Source organism: Prosopis cineraria, unplaced genomic scaffold, assembly GCF_029017545.1.
Source record: "Prosopis cineraria cultivar Desert tree isolate PC_DT_omini unplaced genomic scaffold, ASM2901754v1 PC6, whole genome shotgun sequence".
NCBI classification, from domain to species: Eukaryota; Viridiplantae; Streptophyta; class Magnoliopsida; order Fabales; family Fabaceae; genus Prosopis; species Prosopis cineraria.
Genome location: NW_026555337.1, coordinates 3,618,931 through 3,639,514, shown reverse-complemented (window position 1 = coordinate 3,639,514; position 20,584 = coordinate 3,618,931). Strand labels below are relative to the sequence as shown.

The window sequence follows — 20,584 nt, the reverse complement described above, 5'->3', positions numbered from 1 at the left end:
TACTTTACATGCATCGTTTCTTCCTCTTCAGGCCTCTGGTCTCGCTTCTTCTTTCCTGCACTTTATCACTGATTTTCAATCGCTTTTGTGCAGAAGTTGATGGGGACGGAGGATTGCAGTAGTGGAGATGAAGAATGCTTCCAGAGAAGGATGGCTGAGGAAGCTCACCTAGATTACATCTACACCCAGAACCATAAGCACTGAAATTATAATTAAGCTTAAGAGTCGCGTCTCTCGTCGATTGAACGAGCTTGCTAAGCTAAGCTGGCTATTATTGCTTGCCAAAAGTGAAGCATCGTGAGTGTCTTCTTCCCTTTAGTATTATCATAAAATGTAACTTCTGAACAGCTATGTGAGCGCCCAACTATTTAGTGTTTCTCATGTACGATATGATGATACACATTTGGTGGAAAACAGAGGAGTCCGAGCTGAGCCTATATGTGTGCCATTTTTTAAGGTCTTTATTGCAAGGGAGAAATTAATTATCATTATCATTATTATTTTGGTGAATCTAGGGTCAGAGACCCTCTCTGAGCTATAGAAATTAAATCATTATCATTCATCAGGCAAGAAACTGACATATGCTAAATGATGCACGGAAACTGTCAGATGCACATTTTTTCAGGATATAGCATAGTTCCTAGCAGATCATTTACTTGATGCAGGCTCCTGCAGTTAAAAATTCAACTATATTACAGATGTAATAATTAGATTATAGACACGTGTCTTGTAGAAAGTTGAGATAACTTGTAGTGTTCCTTGATTCCTTAATAAAAATGTGTCTTCCTAAGTAGTATACCGGATATTGTGCGAGACTTAGCCGAAAAATGCAGGGCAAAGGTAAACAAGAATGACAATACAGCCATGCAGATATAATGTGTGCAGTGACAGTAAAACAAGTTACTAGCCATTGAATTTGGAACCTACGAGTTTTCTTAAACGAAAAGAGGACACGTAGCTAGCTAGAAGGGCCTAATTTGGTTGGAGATAATCATGCAAAGAGAATGGGACAAGGATCTGAGTGATAACAAGCTAAGAAACATACTACAAGAGATTTCATTCTGCAGAATCTTTTCTGTCAAATAAAATGTGAGGACTGCATCTCGTAAATTGTTTCGAGCACTTCCAACGATTGGTTAAAAAGAAGAAGAAGAAGAAGCTTGAAACTTAACTAGCTAGTTAAGCAATAATTGGATTAAAACTGGGGGTTTTTCAGCATCGGAGTTTTAAATATATATGAGAAGCGGTGTCTTAACTCTAAACAGACATTTTTTTTTTTGGCCAGAAATAACTCTAAACAGACATGCTTGCAAGTTGTCGATAGTACTAGTGCTAATTTCCGAAAGAACCGTCGACGGAGGTAGACCGTGGACCTATGATATGTTGAAGAGCATAGGATAGGACGTGTCAAGAGAGATGTTTGGCTCGAATAGTCAACCAAATTAAAGAATACTGCCACTGTCTGTACCACATTGCCACGTGAAGTGGTGGACTTGGGGACTTTCCTGAGAAGAGTGGAAGTCACGAGTTACGTGATGGGCTCTCAGAGATCTTCTGGGCTCCAACCAATCCCTTGATGGGCTTTCCTCCTCTACCGCCCAACACCTGTTCTTTATAAGCACGAACAGGCCTTACTTAAGGGAATCATTTTATAATTATCAAGTTCCCAAGCCTTCTACCAATAATAATAATAATAATAATAAATAAAGTTCCCAAACCAACATCCGTCGGTTCAGGAATTTCAAAAGTTAATAATAACATGCAAACACTATAGCGTAGTCCGGGTTGGGTTCAGTAGATTAATCCTTAACAAATGAAAGTTTGAAACTTTATTAAAAGATATATCATATTTAATGTCTAACAGTATTTTAAATATAATTGTCATTAATAAAAATATGATCCTGGATCACCAAAAAAAAAAAAAAAGGCATTGCCCTCTATTTGTTGCTTGTATACTGACAATTTATAATAATGCGTTGAGAATCGGGAAAAGTGACCTTAGTCACGCGCTTGACATCAAACTAGGACCGATTTAGGAATTTATCATTGTGTCCGGATCATTTAAATTTTAATTTAAGTGATTTAGATTTAACTTATTATTATATATTATATTTTTTAAAATAAAAATTATAGAATAATTTTAATAAATTTTTCATTTTTAATATGATCTAGATTTAATTTAAAGGATTTAATTTAATATTAAAATTTTTATAATTGATATATACTGATTATCTAAATGTACTCTGTACAGTTCAAATTAAATCTAGGACAGTTCAATTAAATCTAGATTGTACAGAGTATATTTGAATAGTTAATATATAGTAATTATAAAAATTTTAATATTAAATTGAATCTTTTAAATTAAATATAGATCATATTTAAAATAAAAAAATTATTAACATTATTTTATAATTTTCATAAATTTTTATTTTAAAAAATGTAATATATTTTGATTTGAATGGTTCATATCTCATTACAATAATAACCCAAACCAAATTCATCAAACCATATGCAAAGGAGCATCTGCTATGGGAAGAGGGTGTTTTCATTTTTCTTCCATCACTTTTAGACCAAAATTTTAATGGTTGAGAATGTAGTTTTGATAAAGTTATTATTTTATTTTACACAAAAATATATAAATAAATTTAAATTATTAAATTTTAAATCTAAATCATTTAAAATTATAATATTTTATTTATATATTTTTGTATAAAATTAAAATAATAATTTTATTAAAACTTAAATTTAAGCCACTGAAAAGTTTTAATATGGGAAAAAGATGGGGGAAGGGAAATGGAGACACTCTCTCTTTCCATCTACGGCGATGATTTTGGTCGTGAAGCAAGATTTTGTATTGGTCGGTCAAAAGAGCAACAGTCGTTATGTATGCCACGTATCACATGACGTGGGCAATTAAAATGCCACATCATCCATAGCCCTATTGTTTATTTATGAGTCATGGTTGTAAAGTCGTAGCTCTGGCTTGTCCCTCAGCTTTTGCTCGCTCCTCCCCCCCTTCTCTCTCGATCACTCACTCTGCTTTGCCTTGATCGTCGTGCGCTCCCATGGGTCCAATCCTGTAGAAGGCAACACGTAAGTAAGTTGGAACGCTGAAAAACGACCCTTTTCGTTTTAACGCTTCAAGTATTATGGCTTCCAACCCGGTAAGCAGTTCTTGCTCCGGCCATGCCCATGGCTACTCCAAGGCTCAACTGTGCTTCTTCAAGATTCTGCATGTGATTTCATCCGTCCCACCCTCTCAACAACAGCCTTCTCTTACCCCGAGACACGATCCCTCCAACCCTTCTCCGAGCACCAGAACGATTGATGTTGATTTCAATCTTGAATCCCGCTGGCCTTCCGATAATGCAGAATTTGAATGCTCGGCGAGTGATTCCTCCGCCGTTGAAGAAACCGACAGCGGACACAAGAGTTTGGAAGTTTCCGGTACCAAGGAGACGAGATTCGAAGAGCATATGGGCGAGGATCGAGAAGGGAAAGAAAAAGAGGAAGGGAGCAAAACGGTACAGTTTGGAGGGGATCCGACGGCGAGTTGTGATAATTGCTTGGATTTGCTTATTGAAGCCGCTAAACTAGTGTTTGAGGAACCGAGTGAGGAGAAGGGCCCGGGTTCCGGGTTGAGACAGCGGAGGAGGAATGAAGGAGAGCGGTCGGAGCAGAGATGGGTGACCGTGGATTTATGTGACAAGGTGAACGACACGTCGCCTGTGGTGCGGTCGAAGAGAGGGAGGACCCAGGCGTTGCCGTTTAGGTTCAGAGACTCGGTGGTGGAGCCGTTGAAACGCTCGGCCGGCACCGCAAGAGCTCCCAGGAAACGATTCCTTGGGTCATGAGCGATAACGTGAAACGGCATGGCGTCTGCCGTCTGGTTTAAGGTATTTGAGTTGAAATGTAGAATCGTGAAGGTGATAGCATATCTGGTAATGGTGTTGTTGTAACTATGTGGAATTTGAAGACATGTTTCTCTTGTTCTAGTTTTTGGTTTGCAGGAAACAGGAGAAATAAATGTTGTTCATAGAATAGATTCCATTCATTAAGGATGCGAATTGTCACGGGTCATTACTCTCTTTTCAAGCGGTTAACCATTAAGACGTGCATAATTAGGATCCTCTGTAAATCCCTTGATATAAGACCTGACAGAATGCTTCAATAATAAAAAAAGATTACTCGCTAATCCACTTGGTAGGTGGTAACAGAGGAATACAGTTGAAACCAATGCCCGTGCATGACTCTTATTCTGCATCGAATCATATATTCAGACTTCAGAAAGCTGGTTAACTCAGTGTAAACCTTGTAGATGCTACTGCTACAAAGTCCCTTGGGCATGTTTTAGCCGGATATGGCCGCTTACACGTTGAGAAAAATGAAGCTGTTTGTGTTTCATGTCTTGGCTGTACGCCTATACTGCAGTTTTCTTACTGCCGTTTGGTTGCTGAAAAGAAAATAAAAATTAAATGGTTTAAAAAAATCAAAACAAATCATATGATATTCAATATTATATATTATAAATGTAAAAATCGTACATAATTTAAAAATCTCATACAAAAGGGCTTTCAATTCTACAAATTAAATTACCTTTCACTCTTATTAATATGGTTTATTTATTTTATTTTCATTTTAATTATCTTATAGTTTTATTTTTATTTTTTCAATATATTCTATTTTAACTTTTTTTAACAACGGAGCAAGGCCATAAAGTATTAAAATCTTTTAGCACGGCTAGTTAGGTATTTTACGATGATTCCCGAGTTTCGCATTGGATGCGCAGTTGCTCAGAGTCAGGTGCTAGCCAGCGCTCGCGAATAAAACTTGCGATGCGAGCCTCCTTTATAATCTTTTTATTATTATTTTTTAATAAATATTTCCCATCAAGTCCTGTGATATCAAGCGCACACACGCGAGGCATCGGGTTTTCTTTTTTTAAAGAATTTAGATGATAATGATGTGTATGGCTGGAGAACTTGGTAACAGCTACCAATGCTTGAGTTTTGTACATCAACGTAGATTTTCAATTAACAGCCTGTTTGAATTATCATATTAATTGACTTTGCAGCCTAAATAATTGATTTTTGAAACAAAAAAAAAAGTACCCAACCAATAAAAAAAGTTGACAATTGATTACTGAGTCAGAATCACATTTTAAAATAAACTCCGAGAGATTGTTTATAAATTTAATTTTACTGTTAAATAATATATTTTACTTTTTAAATAAAGTTTAACGAATTTAATAATATCACATACAACTTTATTAATAATTTAATTTAAAAAGCAATATCTTTTATGATAATTTATACAGTCAAAATTAATTTTAATACTCAAACAGATTGTGTTATAATATAATTAAATATAATTAAAATTAATTATATTAATTAATTATTTTTATAATTAATTATATTTAATTGAAATTCAAACACGCAATAAGTTGACTATCTATAATTTACAAATAGTGTGACCTTTGATAAGTTTTATTGATGATGTGGGATTTCATCTACGATGATTATTTGAATTTTAAAAAGCCTACGCTAATGGTCAATATCAAAATATGTTGTGCATATTTTGGTAAAAAAAAAAGAAAAAGGAAGAACAAATGTATACCATCGTTTGTCTTGCCAATTATAGATTCACGGGTAAAATTATAAAAAAAAAAAAAGATTCATAAGCAAGGGAGAGGTTTGTCAACTCACGTCAACTGTCAACTAGTAGTGTTGTAACATGTTATATACGTTTATCCTTACTAACAATAGGCTTGATTGGTTTTTTTATTGATAGATACTATCCACGTAATATTATTTGATTTTTTTATTGATAAATACTATCTGTACAACATGTGATAGTGCAGACAAATATAACCAGCAACATTAGATCGTCATTCATTACTCCAGTGCGATAGATTTTTTTTCTTCAACTGATTAATATCCAGTTGGTATGTGACAGCGGAAGAAGAAATAGAGAAAAATTTGCATTCTTCTACTGTTTCAATGCTCGCTGTTCTTCATAAAACCTCGAAAACATGCTCGCATTCTTTTATTTTATCCCAGTAGCAGAAAAAAAGTTCTTGTATTTCATACTCAGGAGTTTGATTAAATCAGTTGCACTGCAACTCCAGAGATAATTTTAGAGCTCATTTGACATTTGAAAAGTACTTCCTAACTTTGTAAATATTAAATGTTGTTTGGGAACTTCTAAATTTGGCAAAATAATTTTTGGAATGTGAATTCAAAAAGATTTTGGATGTGGATTTTGACAAGCAATTTTAGGATGGATTGGAAATGTCAAATGGGAGCTGGAGAATTTAATGGGAGAAAAAATATATATCTAATTTTGTAAATGACCATGTTTTCTCTTATTTTTTTTTTAAAAAATTATAATTAATTCTAACTTTGGACGTTTTGATGATAAAAATATGATTAATTTTCATGGTGATGTTAACAAGCATGCATTTCTATAATTAATTCACAGGATAGTTTTAAGTGTGACTTTTGATAGAGAGATAAATGAAGTTCGTGATTCAATTGAGATCAAATTGTACATTAAAGATCAAACCGTTAATCATGTTAACATTTACTATTAATTAATATTGAACAATCTGTTATATAATTTTTTTCAACATATTAAACTTTATATTTTTTATTCTTATTATTTAGCATATTAAATTTCACGTTATTTTAAATTTTTTACATTTTTTAATCATTTATATCTATAATATATTATATTTATATGACAAAAATAATAAATCATTATAAATTAATGTCCTTTTTGTTACTGTATATTCAAAAGTATAAATCATCGTTAATTTAAATAATTTCTAGTTTACTAAATTAATTTTTAAAAAATATATTTAAATATAAATTATATTATGACAATTTACTTTTGTTAATAACCTTTTGATAAATGAAATTTTAACAAATTTAAAATAAAAACAAACTTTATTTGTTGATTTAAAACAATTCGTGTATATATCTTTTTCCAAACATTAACAAAGGAATCAAATGAAAGTAGCACAAATAATAGTTTGGATCTCTTAAATATTATTTTAGAGTTTAATTCCTAGAGACACGTGTATGAAAAACATCTTTTGAGAGAAAATAATTCATTAAACGACTCTTGAATTTATTAAGAGATTAATTCCATAGCTATCAATTATAGCAATGCATTATGAAGAAAGAATTAATAGTGAACAATTTATTTTGTTTTAACGTTGACCTGAAAAAAACTCGTGTATCATAGTAGTAAAAAAGCTGTGCTAAACTAGGAATACACGAGGCATGAAAAAAACAAAAAAAGAATACTGTAGGATTAGAGAATTGATTTAAAAGTAATTTTAGATGAAAAAAAGACTATGATTTCCTTATTTTTTAATTAACAAGTAATTATGTATTAATTAACAAAAAGCCATTGACATTTAATAAGAAAACTCTTGCTAACTTATAAATTCAAAATTTTAAAAGAATTTGATTGTGAGAAAGAATAAATATAAATCATATTTTAATAAATAATCATTCATTAATTAACAGACATCTGTTTGTACTTAATAAAAAACTATTCTCCAGTTAATAAGTTCATTAATCTAAAAGAGTTTGGTGTGGAAGTGGACAAGTATATATAATATTTTAATAAATAACTATTATTAATTAAGAAATATTATTTATATTTAATAAGAATTTATTCATAATTTTTTTATTTAAAATTATCTTCAAATTAATCTTTTAATGGTGCACCAGTATTTTAAAATTTCTTAATATCTGTTTGATATTACATATTTTCAGCGGCTCTTAGAATGATATTTTATCCGAAAAAGGCTCGGGAAAACAGAGCTTAAACGACAGTCAGTGAAGCGCCGTTCAAGTGCCCCAAACGAAAACACGTGCATGTGTCGTGCAAGTATAATGCCGAGCTGCGAAAGAAACAAATACTGTTCAAAAAAGAAAAACCCTCTTTGCTTTGCTATCTAGCAGTGGCACCCAGGCTTTTATTTCGGTAGTATCGCTGACTCTACTCGGTTCCACTCGCCTTATCTTCGTCCGCAGCAACTGCCACTGACGGGACATGGCAAACGGAGGTTCTGCTAATAATGCCGCCGAGTCACAACGAGAAGAAGCTAAGAGAACTTACCTGCAACAAGACTCAAATGCACCCTTATCCAATTCCGAAGACTCTGACGATGATTCGGACACGGAGTCGGAGTCCTCGTATGACTCTTCCTACGAAGGAGATTACGAGGAAGGAAATGAAATTCGCGACGCTCTGGCCTACCGGCGATCCCGCGAGGAAATGGCCCAATTGGAGAACACTCCTGAGGCGAACTTCGAGGTGTTCTCGGAAGTTCTCGACAGCAAGCGATTGAAGAGGATACACGAAGAGGAGGACCGAGATATTTTGGCGCAGTCTGACCCTTTTGATTTTCCCAAGGACCCAGAGAATTGGAAGGAAGAAGACTTGGGGGAGTATTGGGCGGATGGTCCATTCGAAATTGGTGGAACGGGTTGGGACCCAGTTTGGGCAGATGAAGATGATTGGGAATATGTGCAGGAGGAGCTTGATGCTGGAAGGAAACCACCCATTGCGCCATTTTATGTCCCCTTCCGTAAGTATAATCCTGCGATACCCGATAACCATTTCGACATATCGACCCCCAAGGCCGTAATTGAAGAGTTGGATAGGATTGAGGAATTCCTTCAATGGGTCAGCTACGTTTTCCCAGACGGCAGCTCGTATGTATAATTTTCACTTGTAATTTATCATTTACTGAGTATGTTGTGGAAGTTTTAGGCTTTTAGTGCGTCAGGTCAGGAAGTGATTATCTGGATGCTTAACTGGCTAGGAGTAATCAGTTAGTTCCATCATTTTTTAAGTGGTAACTGGTATGCTCCCTATGATTGTGAACTTAACATTATTGTTATTTATGAATTTAAAGTGGTAGCTTTTACGTCTTCCGTTTGTTTTATAATGAATTTATTATTGATAAAGCCGATATCTTGATGGAGCATTAATACTATACTTGCGTGCCAAGTCATATGGCTGAATTTCTGCTTTTGTTTAAATCTGTTAAAACAGTAAGCTAAAAGACTTTTGCGGAGACGATGAATTTGTTCATATTCATAAGCTAACACTATCAATTGACATTTTCTCTAATTGGGTTACTGTTGTTAGTCTGATACTGTCAGAGTCTCCTGAATTGACAGTCTTTCTTAGTGGTTGAGTTATTTTACTTTTGTGACATTAGTACCACGATGTGACATTTGGTTCTTGCGACATTTTATTTTCCCAGGTTAAACTGGATGGGTGGTGATTATGGGATCAGTGACATGCTATTACTTTTTAACAAACTCGTAAACCTTTTGGTCTGTCTCCATTAATTTCTAATCGTACTTGTTCGTAATGTCAGAGTTGTGTTAATGAACGCTTCTCAAATTCATAGGTTGTGTCATTACCTCTGTTGCTATTTTGTGATTTCCCCCTTCTTAACTTCCATATTTTTTTAACCCAGAATGTTCTTTTTCATCAAGGTACGAAGGCACTGTTTGGGATGACAATGCTCATGGAAAAGGTGTTTACGTTTCTCCAGAAGGGCTTGTCAGGTTATGTCTATTGACCCATTATGTCTATAATCCATTTTGTATTTTAAACAGCCTGGGTGTTGATATCAGTGGCAGTCAAAATTGTAAGTGTGCATATGTTTTGAAAATCATTTAGCCATCCTCTTGGCAAGAGTGATTCCGATCTCTTGGATTACTGTGAAACCTTAGTTAATAGCTGTTATTCTTATTGGCGATAACAAATTTTATGAAGTTATTATTTGTAGCAAGATGGATTATATATTTATCTTTCCTGAAGATATATCACATCTTTTGTTCACATTTTGTCATCCATAGTGTAAGGCTGTTTACATTTTACTAGTGTTTGTTTTCAGCATGTACTGGTTACCCCATTGGATGTATCAGCTTATTATCTAATATCTATTAATTTATCGAAATATCTTCTGCCTTTTCATGTTGTTGACATTTCACAATGCTATTCACAGGTATGAAGGTGAATGGCTCCAAAATGACATGGAGGGTCATGGCGTAGTTGAAGTTGATATACCTGATATTGAACCTGCACCTGGTTCCAAGTATGAAACTAGCTTCTAAACTTGTCGATAAGTCTTAGAACGCATCAAAGCTAGAATATCAGTGTAGAAATTCTGGGCTCATCAATCCTCTGAACTTGTTTTATAAAATGGAAGTAAACTTAAATTTATAGACAATATAAGGGAGAGAAGACTCCTAGAGTGAGGATTTCTGCTTAATCCAAGAGACTCTACTCTCAAAATAAGTTAACTCTATCATAAGTAAGATTGAAAACTTAAATCTTATCCTTGTAAAAACAGAACACTTAAGCTAATCATAAATCCAAGGAAGCATCCATCAAAGATTTAATGAATAGCTAAGAATAATTGTGTTAATTCAAAAAAAACAATGAAAGATAAGAAAACTACTTAAAATATATGCACAATAACATGTGAACTCCAACTTCCCCCTCCCAGCTAGGTATTCCAGCATTGAGCTTTTCTTCCAGCATTGCCAATTGTCAGCAAGAGCTTTTTTGTTGGTTGATAGTACCATTGGCTGATTTTCCCCATGTCTTTAGGCTTGAAGCGAAGATGCGGGCTGAAGGGAAGATAATATCAAGGGATTATATGTCCCCTGAGGACAGAGAATGGCTTGAGATGGATATTGAAGATAGTTATAATCTTGCTGATGGGACCTACGAAATTCCTTTTTATGAGAATGATGAGTGGGTTAAACAATTTGGAAGAAAACCGTAAGTTTTATTAGTTAGCTCTTTCTTGCCTGTTATTATGAAGCACTATTTTCCTTTACAGTTTTTAGAAAGAGTGATGTTGTAAGTTATCACTAAGCATTGCACTTCTATGTACCCTCTCTACGGGTCATCTTTATTTTGTGCTGGTTTGTGGAAGTTTTATCTTTTTATGCCAGGGAGAAAGGTCGATATCGGTATGCTGGTCAATGGAAGCATGGGAGAATGCATGGATGTGGTGTATATGAAGTTAATGAGCGTACGGTTCATGTAGGTGCCTGATGTAGACAACACATATGCTTAACTTATTAAGTCCAATCTATCTCTTGTTCTTTCTTTCCTTTTTTTTTGGGGGCGGGGGACAATGGGGAGGAATATCTTGAATTTTATTTTTATGTTGCAAATTAGGTGCAGATAATGTACTGTTTGGAGAATTCTTTAGTTTCCTGAGGATTGTTACATTTTTTTTAACTTGCTAGTTGCATAATTCGTGTGGATGCAGGGGAGATTTTACTTTGGAGAATTGCTAGATGATTCTGAGGGCTGCGATGATGAAACTTCTGCGGTATTTAATAACCTGCTATTGTTTAGTTTCTTTCAGCTCAGCAAGGAAGATGTACTAGGTTTTTTTCTATTAACTCTCCTACATTCTTTTGTTTTTTGTTTTTTTTGGGCCAGCTGCATGCTGGTATAGCAGAAGTAGCTGCTGCAAAGGCTCGCATGTTTGTCAACAAGCCTGATGGAAGTATGTTTGAAATCCCTTAACTTATGTCATATTGAAATTCTGATACACGCGCACTAAAATTTTTTTCCTTTCTCTATTGGTTAGGTTGCTAGTGGTTTTGTACTTTTATTGAATCCATGGAGGCCCGTCTGTTATCCTGAGCTTCATAGAATTTATTTTGTCTTAACATTCATAGGATCTTATTATTATTATTATTATTTTGGGCGGTTTCTTCTGGATTGATTTCAATAGCTTGTTGATCTAAAAGTTTTTAATGTCATCTGCTTATGCTAAAATAAAAAAGTATTAACATAGTATTCATACGTTACCTTACTAGAGTATTACAATAGTGTTCATAATCCCATGCATAAGCTGATTAGCACACTGAGAGAATATCACTTGCTTGTGGCTTTAGAAAGCTTGTGTTTGATTTACAGTGTGCACAGAAACTTGGGCCATGCTTTCCCCGGACAGTTTGGCACATCATTGCTCTTGCTCTTTCCTAATTTCTGACTTGACTGATAAAATAGACCAGCTGACAATTGGAACTTCACACAAAACAGATTTGTAATTGCTATGAATTATATTTGCTATCTTGTAATGAAATTTCCTTTCCTTTTCTTTTCCGTTAGAACAAACTTCCGTTTTCTGATTATCTGTATGTGGTTTAAATTTTGTATCTGCTTGTCTGACAGCACTTAGGCTTATTATTTGTTACTTATCATTCAACCTTTGTCCGCTCAGTGGTTAGAGAAGAGAGAGGTCCATACAGTGATCCTCAGCACCCCTACTTCTATGAAGAAGACGACGTGTGGATGGCACCAGGCTTCATTAACCAGTTTTATGAAGTAAGGCTCAGTGGCAACATTCAATCTTCTTTACGTTGTGTCTTTCCATTTTATGCATGAAAACGAGACATGGATGTGATTCTATGGCAGGTCCCTGATTATTGGAAAACATACATTCATGAAGTAGATCAGGAGAGGGAAATGTGGTTGAACTCCTTCTATAAGGCTCCACTTAGGATACCCATGCCAGCTGAACTTGAATACTGGTGGTCAAAAGGTGCTGATTCTCTCTGTGTGCGCAAACAAGTGTGTAGTATGCATATATGACAATATCTTATCCATTTTCTATTTTGTCATATTCTCTGCCAACAAGAAGCAGTTCCTTTAATTCATCCTTTCAATTGCTTGATCAGATGAGACTCCTGAATTTATCCTCGTTAACAAAGAACCAGAACCTGATCCTGAAGATCCATCGAAGTTCATATATACTGAGGATCCTCTCATCCTCCATACTCCAACTGGACACCTAATTAATTATGTTGAGGATGACGAACATGGAATACGTTTATTTTGGCAACCGCCCTTAAACAAGGATGAGGATGTGGACCCAGAGAAGGCCCACTTCCTTCCCCTTGGTTATGATGAGTTTTTTGGACGAGAGAAAAGGGATGGAAAGGAGGGCATGTTGATGCGTGTTGTGATAGCAGTGGAGAATGCTTTGAAGCCATTATTTAATAACTTGGAGAAGTGGACTGAAGAGCAGAAGAAAAATAGTGAAATGAAAAAGGAGCAATTGGAGAAAGAACTTGAACTGGTAGAAGCTGAGTTGTGTCTTGAAGAGGCGGTTGCAGATTTGGATGAATTGTTGAGAAGAAGAGAGGAAGAGGAGGAAAAAAAGGTGGAAATGGGTTTGCCAGAAGAAGAAGAAGAAGAAGATGACACTGCTGAAATCAATCAAGAAGGAGAAGCTCGCATAGCAGAGGAGGAAGTGAAAGAGGAAGAGGAAGAAGATGTAGATGGAGATGAAGATGAGGATGAGGATGAGGATGATGTTGCACAATCAAGCTTCGGTTCCATTGAACAGGAACAGCCAAGGGATAGCCAGAAGGGTAGCAAACCTGGGAAATCACCATTTTCTACATCCTCACTGTTTTTCGCATCCAGTAGCCTTGTTTCAGGGGTGAGTTATGATTTCCTACTATTCATCTGACGCATGATTCTCTGGAAACACGTGCCTGATTCAATTAAGCTAATCTTGAGCAATGCTTCTTTTCTGAAACTTGCGCCTTTCTCTGTTGACCTTGCAGGTTCCGTTCAGGATGCCAAGTCCCTTTTCAAGGTTGAAAAAGGGTAAATCGAAGTCACAGTTGGCTCCTCCCTTGTCTGTTGACGGCTTCAGTAATGTGAGAACATTTGATTCAGTTAGTTTTCGTCCTGTAATTGGCCAGACGAGAAGCTTGAAGGCTATTGGGCAACCACTTAGGAGAGTCAAGGTAAATAGCCATTCACAAAAGAAATGTTTTAACTTGCGTTCATTGTCTCAGACCTTGGTGCCATTCCCTGGATTCTTCAAGTTCTAGAAACAAGTTAGAAGAGCCTAGAATGAAGGGGGACATGTGGTTGCATGCAGCACCAGAGAGGGATTTAGACAGTGTATTGTCTTTGCACACACCGGTGCATAATTTGAAGCATATAGAGACACAGTATGTTGGCGAATGGGATTCTTTGCATCCAAATATGCCCAGTGTGAGTCCCAAGTATCTTATTTTCAATTGAATCAAGTGAGAAAAGAAAGAAATATCAACACGAAAGGAATGAAGGGGAGTATTCAATTTTTTTAAAGACCCGTCTTGTCTTTGTCTGTAATGGTAGAGAGATTTAAAAATGAGAACTTTTTTGTTATTTATGCCATTCGCTGTCCGAAAGGAATTTTCCATTAGAATTATTGGATATTGTTTGCGTTTCATTTTCATCACGTTTCACTTTCCTGAATTTCATCTCAGTAAACAGTAAACGCCATCTAAACTGTAGCTGTCGATGGTAAATCACAGTTGAATCCATGGTTTTACATTTTTCTTCTGTTTAAAGTTATTGTGAATGATATGGATAGCCATTATTAGCGTTTTCAGCAGCCGTCAGTGGCCTCTGCTCGTCAACATCGTTGTTTTTGCAACTAGTAGCTTGATGTTCATAGTTGTCGGTTAGGGAGGTAAGGAGGCCCACTGGTCCCCAAAGGCCTAAACAGAAAGCTTGGCACGGTCAATTATGGCAAATACATCCTACTATCCCATCTTTCCGGAATGGTGCTTTTGAGTTTTGAATATTCAATTCAGAGTTTCTCAACATCAACAAGAACCACCTTCGGCTGCAATCCTAAACTCAAGAAAACAACAAACGCAACATGACATTCACTCATAAAACATGATTTTTTTTTTTAAAATCAACCACCAGGACAGGATTTCAATGCAGTTAAACATAAAAAAAAAAAACTTGCTTGATTTGCAATTAAAAATCTTATATTCATGCCTGTTTGAATCATTACTTATACTTCATCTTTTAACAATTTTTTAAAATTTAACGATGATCAAATTTATTTTTTAGAACTTAAGTGTCATTCCTCTAATCGCATTCCATAGTATGTTAGTATTTGAAATATCTTTCAATACACGATCATCAAGATTGAGTTATAATTGTTTGCAGTCTAAATTATAATTTTGGAGTGAGAATAGGAATTTCTCCCTTTGTTTTTTTTTGGATTATTACCTATAAATTCATAAATTGAGTTTTGAAGTATATTATTATTCTCCAAACAATATTATTAAAATTATAAATGATTTTTTTTTATTTTTGCCAAAGTACTTGATTATAAACTCAAGGATGATGAGACATCACTAAAATTACGATGCCAGCCCCCGGTAATGTAGCAAGGGGCCCTTCATCTTATACAGCGAATTTTTTTTTTAAAAAATAGAATAAGTTAAATGACGTTTAGATTACCGACCTTATCTTCTCCCCACTCCCAACAATGCTCCACATGACATCATTAAAAGATTGACTTCATTATCTTTATATGTTTCCAAGTCGTAGAGGAGATTCCAATTCCAAAATATGACGCAAATCAATAATTTTGAGGCAGAGGATGCGGTGAGATCAGATATTTAGCGAGTATTAATTAAAAAAATTAAGCATGATGGAGCCAGAGACAGAGAGTGATCTGATAAGAAGTCACCAGACTGACATGTGATTATATTGAAAAATAAGGAATCTGTGGTGCCCCGTGAAAGTGGGCATCACATTCACATGATGATTATTGAAGAGAGGCTGCTGATGAGCTCATAGAAAATAGTATCCTTTTTTAATTTTATATCATCGACTTGATTCGTCGACCGTCCCTACCATCTCGTCTCGTTTATATAGTGTTCATCACCAGAACGACCTCTTGAATGAGACATGATCCTAATTGTTTAATCCGTCTACGTCGCCTCCCTCCTATCTACTGGTTTAATTTTAATTAGGAGTTCATTTGATTTCAAGTGTTGGCATGCATGATTTATTACACATTCCACTTTCGTAATGTCTTTTACAATGACCTATATGTTTTAAGGAAGTAATTTGGCGGGCTATCGTCTCACGCAACCATCAAGTAACTTCAAACCTTGACATTGCCAAACATTACAATCATAGTATGTCCAATAAAATGTGGAAACTTGGCTTGCTTAAATTCACTCTCCGTTTTATACTCAAGGAATCTAGTTCGCTTCTTTATTTCCAAAACAGAAACATGGATGATGTTTCTTGCGCGTCTAAGCCAAGTATATACATTTTTTTGCTTTTAGACTTCTGAAAACCAACGTGATTCATCATTCATTTTACTGAATTTTTTTTTTTTAAGTTACCGACATGTCTGGAAAAGGTTTCAAACACGTAAGACCAATGACTGTTTTGAGAGTTTGTCAAGGTGTTCCAGTGAAGAAGTCATTATTAATTATCATTACGCGGTGATGATAAATTTAGACGAAGTCAAACTATTATGTGTAGCAAAATAAAACACACAGTGAGGCAAATAATTTTGGATATTCAAAGATTGACGAAACTGTCAGGAAGTGAGTAAATAATCAGCAGAAGTAAATAGGATAAAATAATTAAAAATAATAAAAAAATTAGAAAAATTGATAAAAAATGACATAAAAAATTTAATGTAAGAAAACCCCTCAATTTAAAGGACAAAAAACTCAAGGACAACAAGCTAGAAATTTCACTATAGAAAAATAGAAATTATAATAATTGTTTGTTCCATAGAAAATGGAGAGACAAAATATATATATATATATATATAGTGTTTCTCGTCAGCTAAAAGTATTATCTTGGATAATAATAAATATTCTTAAAATATCAAATAGAGATATGATAGATTTACACTAAGATAATAAATAAAATAATCATAAATAATTATAAAAATTTGAGTCACAATTTCAACAAAACAAAGCCGATACAGATTTTTTTTTGGTTTCTTTTTATTTGACCGTAAATATTCTGGTTGTGGTGAATACAAATGTTAACTGCGTGGGATGGTGGGAGATTGATACTGGGTGGCAACGAGGTTCATGCACACTTGCCTGTGGCTAGATGAACTATAAGAAAGTGAATATGGTGCCACTTTTGCATGGGACCTGCAGACGTGATGTCGTACATTTTTTAAAAGATGTATATATGATGGATAATGAATCAAAATTTGTCGAGCTCAGAAAAATAGTCACGTAAGGAATGAGCAAGGTGGGCAAAAGGTTTGAGTGTGTTTGTCTGTATTGGCGGAGGGTGTAGCCAGCCGACCCTGTCTATGTCGCGGTTAATTAGAGTGGTTTCATCAATCAACTGTACTTAGTGTAGTAAAATATTAGTTTAATTTGGAACACATGCTTTAGTATATAAGGATTTTCATAACCTCATTAATTCTAACATCAATTAAGAAGCATAATGAAAAGAGCAGCTAAACAGAATCGTTTCTGGGACATAACTGATCAGTAAACTGAATTAATTAATGGGCTTGCTAGTAAAAACAAACTCTATTTTAACTCAAAATCTCAATCATAGGATTTATATGTTCTTTTATTTTAGGATAAATTGACCACTAGCAAAAAAAAAAAAATCTTGTGTTATGAGAAAATAGACTAAATTTTTAAAAATTTAAAAGTGTGATCAGTTTATATTAATATATAAGAGATTTATCATTAAAAATTAAAAAAATTTATAAAGAATTTATCATTGATATACAATGACATATCGTTGACAAATATAATAAACTAGTTATAATGCAAAATAAAATAAATATTAAATTATTTACTTGAGTTGGTTATATAATATGAACTCCTTATTATTTAATTATATATTATTTATTAAGAAAAAATTATTTGGTATGGGATTTTTTACATTAGTTCAAATCCACACATGCTGCATAAATAAGCATAGCAAAACTTGTCAAGATGATGCTGCCCTACAAACCTGGGACCAGAAGAAAGCAACAATGAACAAACAAGATGGAAAGTAGCAAAAAAGAGGGCGAGTATTTGGACGCAGCCTCCCACTTGTGTGTCTCCAATGTAGTTAATGCCTTCCCTGCTACCTTCCAAACCTCCTCAATCAGGCAATCATATGCCCCTGACGTCATCTCTCTCATTCCTAGTCATTAGTTTTTTCTGATCATATTCCAAATAATTAGTTACGTGAACCATCATGGGTTCATTCATCAAATATTAATCCAAGCTGCACATATCGCCAGCTCGCGTATCCTCTCACCCTCCTCCTTCTGCACTTTTGCCTCTTCCTCAGATGACCTCTCATTTCCCAAACGCTCTCTGCCAAACCCTTTAATTTATCATTTTAATTCCAATTATCTTGATAAGATAAGCACATCTTGATAACTCTCATGCAATGTGTTAAACTTATCCAGGTCAAATAGATTTATTACAGGGATTTGAAATGGAACACACAATTACTGTATATGTTTCTTGATTCGTTTTGACTGAGGACAAACTGAAATTTAATATTATGTACATTCTCTTGCACAAAAATGAAGATCTAGCCCTCGCCCTTCCATGATTGATAAGCCAGAGGTGATTACTGACTTTCAGCCCATCTCGCTCTGTAATGTGAGGTACAAGATAATTTTCAAGGTTATTAACACTTCAAATCAAGAACATCATGGATAAGATAGTGGATCAACATCAGAACAGTTTCATTGCAGGAAAACAAAGTAATGACAATATTTTTATTGCTCAAGAAGTCATCCACACCATGAGGTCAACAAAGAAAGAATGGCTTCTTAGCTGTAAAAGTGGATTTGGAAAAGGTATATGATGGGCTGAAATGGCATTTTATAAACCAATGTTTAGAGGAGACTGGGCTACAAGCTCCTATAAAAGGATTAATTTGAGCTTGTGTGGAAACTTCTAATATGAAAATTCTTTGGAATAGAGAGCCTTCGAATAAATTTCTCCCTGCCAGAGGTATTAGACCCAATATCTCCATGTATATTCATTTTGTGCATGGAGAAACTCAGCCATTTGATTGAAGATGAAATAAGGTTGGGGAATTAAAAACCAGTCATATTAGTTAAAGAAGGGCCAGCTATATCCCACCTTTTTTTTCCGCAGATGACCTTGTTCTTTTCAGAGAAGCAACTAATGTACAAATTGAAACCGTGATAAGATGCTTGGAGAAATTTTGTAGCGCCTCAAGACAAAGAGTAAACGAAGGGAAGACAAAAATGTGCATGTCAAGACATGTTCACTTTTCTAGAGCCTTAGCACCCAGTAGCAAATCGGGAGTGAGCTTGATGAGAGACCTTGGGATACCACTTCAACCTATCATTGATAAAGTCAAACTTGGATTATCAGGTTGGAAAAGTAAATATTTGAATCTTGCTGGGAGGACGACTTTGTAGAAATCAGTCATTATTACTATTGCTAGCTATCATATGCAGATTACATTGATTCCCAAAAAAGCGCTGAATAAATTTGATATAACTAGTCATAACCTTTTACGGGGAGGAACAGAGGCATCTCGTCTCCTGGAAGGAAATGCAAGAAGGTAAGGACAGAGGAGGCCTAGGTATCAAGGACCTAGGAATGCAAAATAAAGCATTCATGATGAGACTATATTGGTACTCAGTAACAAAAAAAGAATCATTATGGGTCAAAGTGCTGCATACTAAATATAAATGTGGTGATAAGGTGTGCCTATCGTAAAGAACAAGAAAATTACTTCTGAAGCCTAGAGGGGCATCTCTAAAGTTTGGAAAAAGTTTGAGGAGGGTTTAGGAAGACGAATTGTGTTTGGGAATCATGCTCAATTTTGGTATGACAGATGGTCTACTTTGGGGTTCCTCTTATTAGCCTTACTAATGTGACAAATCAGCCTATATGTGAGAATGATACTACGAGAGATTTCATTTTGAATGAGGGGACTTGAGATGCTCAAAAAATGTTGAAATGGCTCCACCCAAATACCGTTAACCAGATTGCTAGCACTTGTTTACCAAGAGAGAGTGAGGGAGAGGATATCTTCTTCTGGAACCATCCTGGTTCTTTTTCTTTAAAATATGCCTATCATTTTATTTTTGCAGGTAATAATGACCCAGTGGACAACTTATGGAAGAATATTTGGAAATGGCCAGTGCCAGAAAAATTGAAGATGTTTGTATGGCTTCTTGCAAAAGACATATTGCATACTTCTCAACTCAGAGCAAGAAGACATCTGCTCGAATCAGACCAGTGCCCTTTCGGTTATAACGTACTAGAATTAGATTTGCATATCGTCCACGGCTGTGAAATTGCTCAAGTAATCTGGTCGGATATCATTAAACTTGAATTCTAGACTAATTTCAACAATTGTGATTGTAATAAATGGTTGGCTTGGAATTACAAATCTGTTTTGGGAAAGAATTCCTATAATATGATGCCTTGGCCTACTATTTCTGCTTACCTATTTTGGGATACCTGACATCTTGTCCCCAAGTGTGTTATGAATGCTGTTAATGACTATAGGTTTGTTGGAAAGCATCCCACTACAAGTAATGCACCATTGAAGAGTCACTCTTGGATCACTACTAGTAATGATAGTGTTCGGTTAGAAATTGACGAATCCACTCTTAGAAATGGGAGAACTGCATGTGGGGGATATATATGGAATGCAAATGGAGATTGGCTAACAGGCTACAGTGTTAAGTTAGGATCTTTTTCCCCCCATTATTGAG

The 20,584-nt window shown here is 35.0% G+C and overlaps 1 protein-coding gene across 1 annotated transcript; it reads left to right on the top strand.

Moving 5' to 3' along the window:
• Positions 1-7,958: 7,958 nt before the first annotated feature.
• LOC129313639 (protein TIC 100) lies at positions 7,959-14,305 on the top strand. Its single transcript, XM_054956911.1, has 11 exons — positions 7,959-8,732; positions 9,528-9,599; positions 10,043-10,132; positions 10,651-10,824; positions 11,001-11,091; positions 11,324-11,386; positions 11,500-11,566; positions 12,290-12,393; positions 12,484-12,610; positions 12,747-13,513; positions 13,641-14,305. Exons 1-11 carry the CDS (start codon positions 8,068-8,070, stop codon positions 13,911-13,913), a joined length of 2,493 nt encoding a protein of 830 aa, XP_054812886.1. The 5' UTR covers positions 7,959-8,067; the 3' UTR covers positions 13,914-14,305.
• The last annotated feature ends 6,279 nt before the right edge of the window (positions 14,306-20,584 follow it).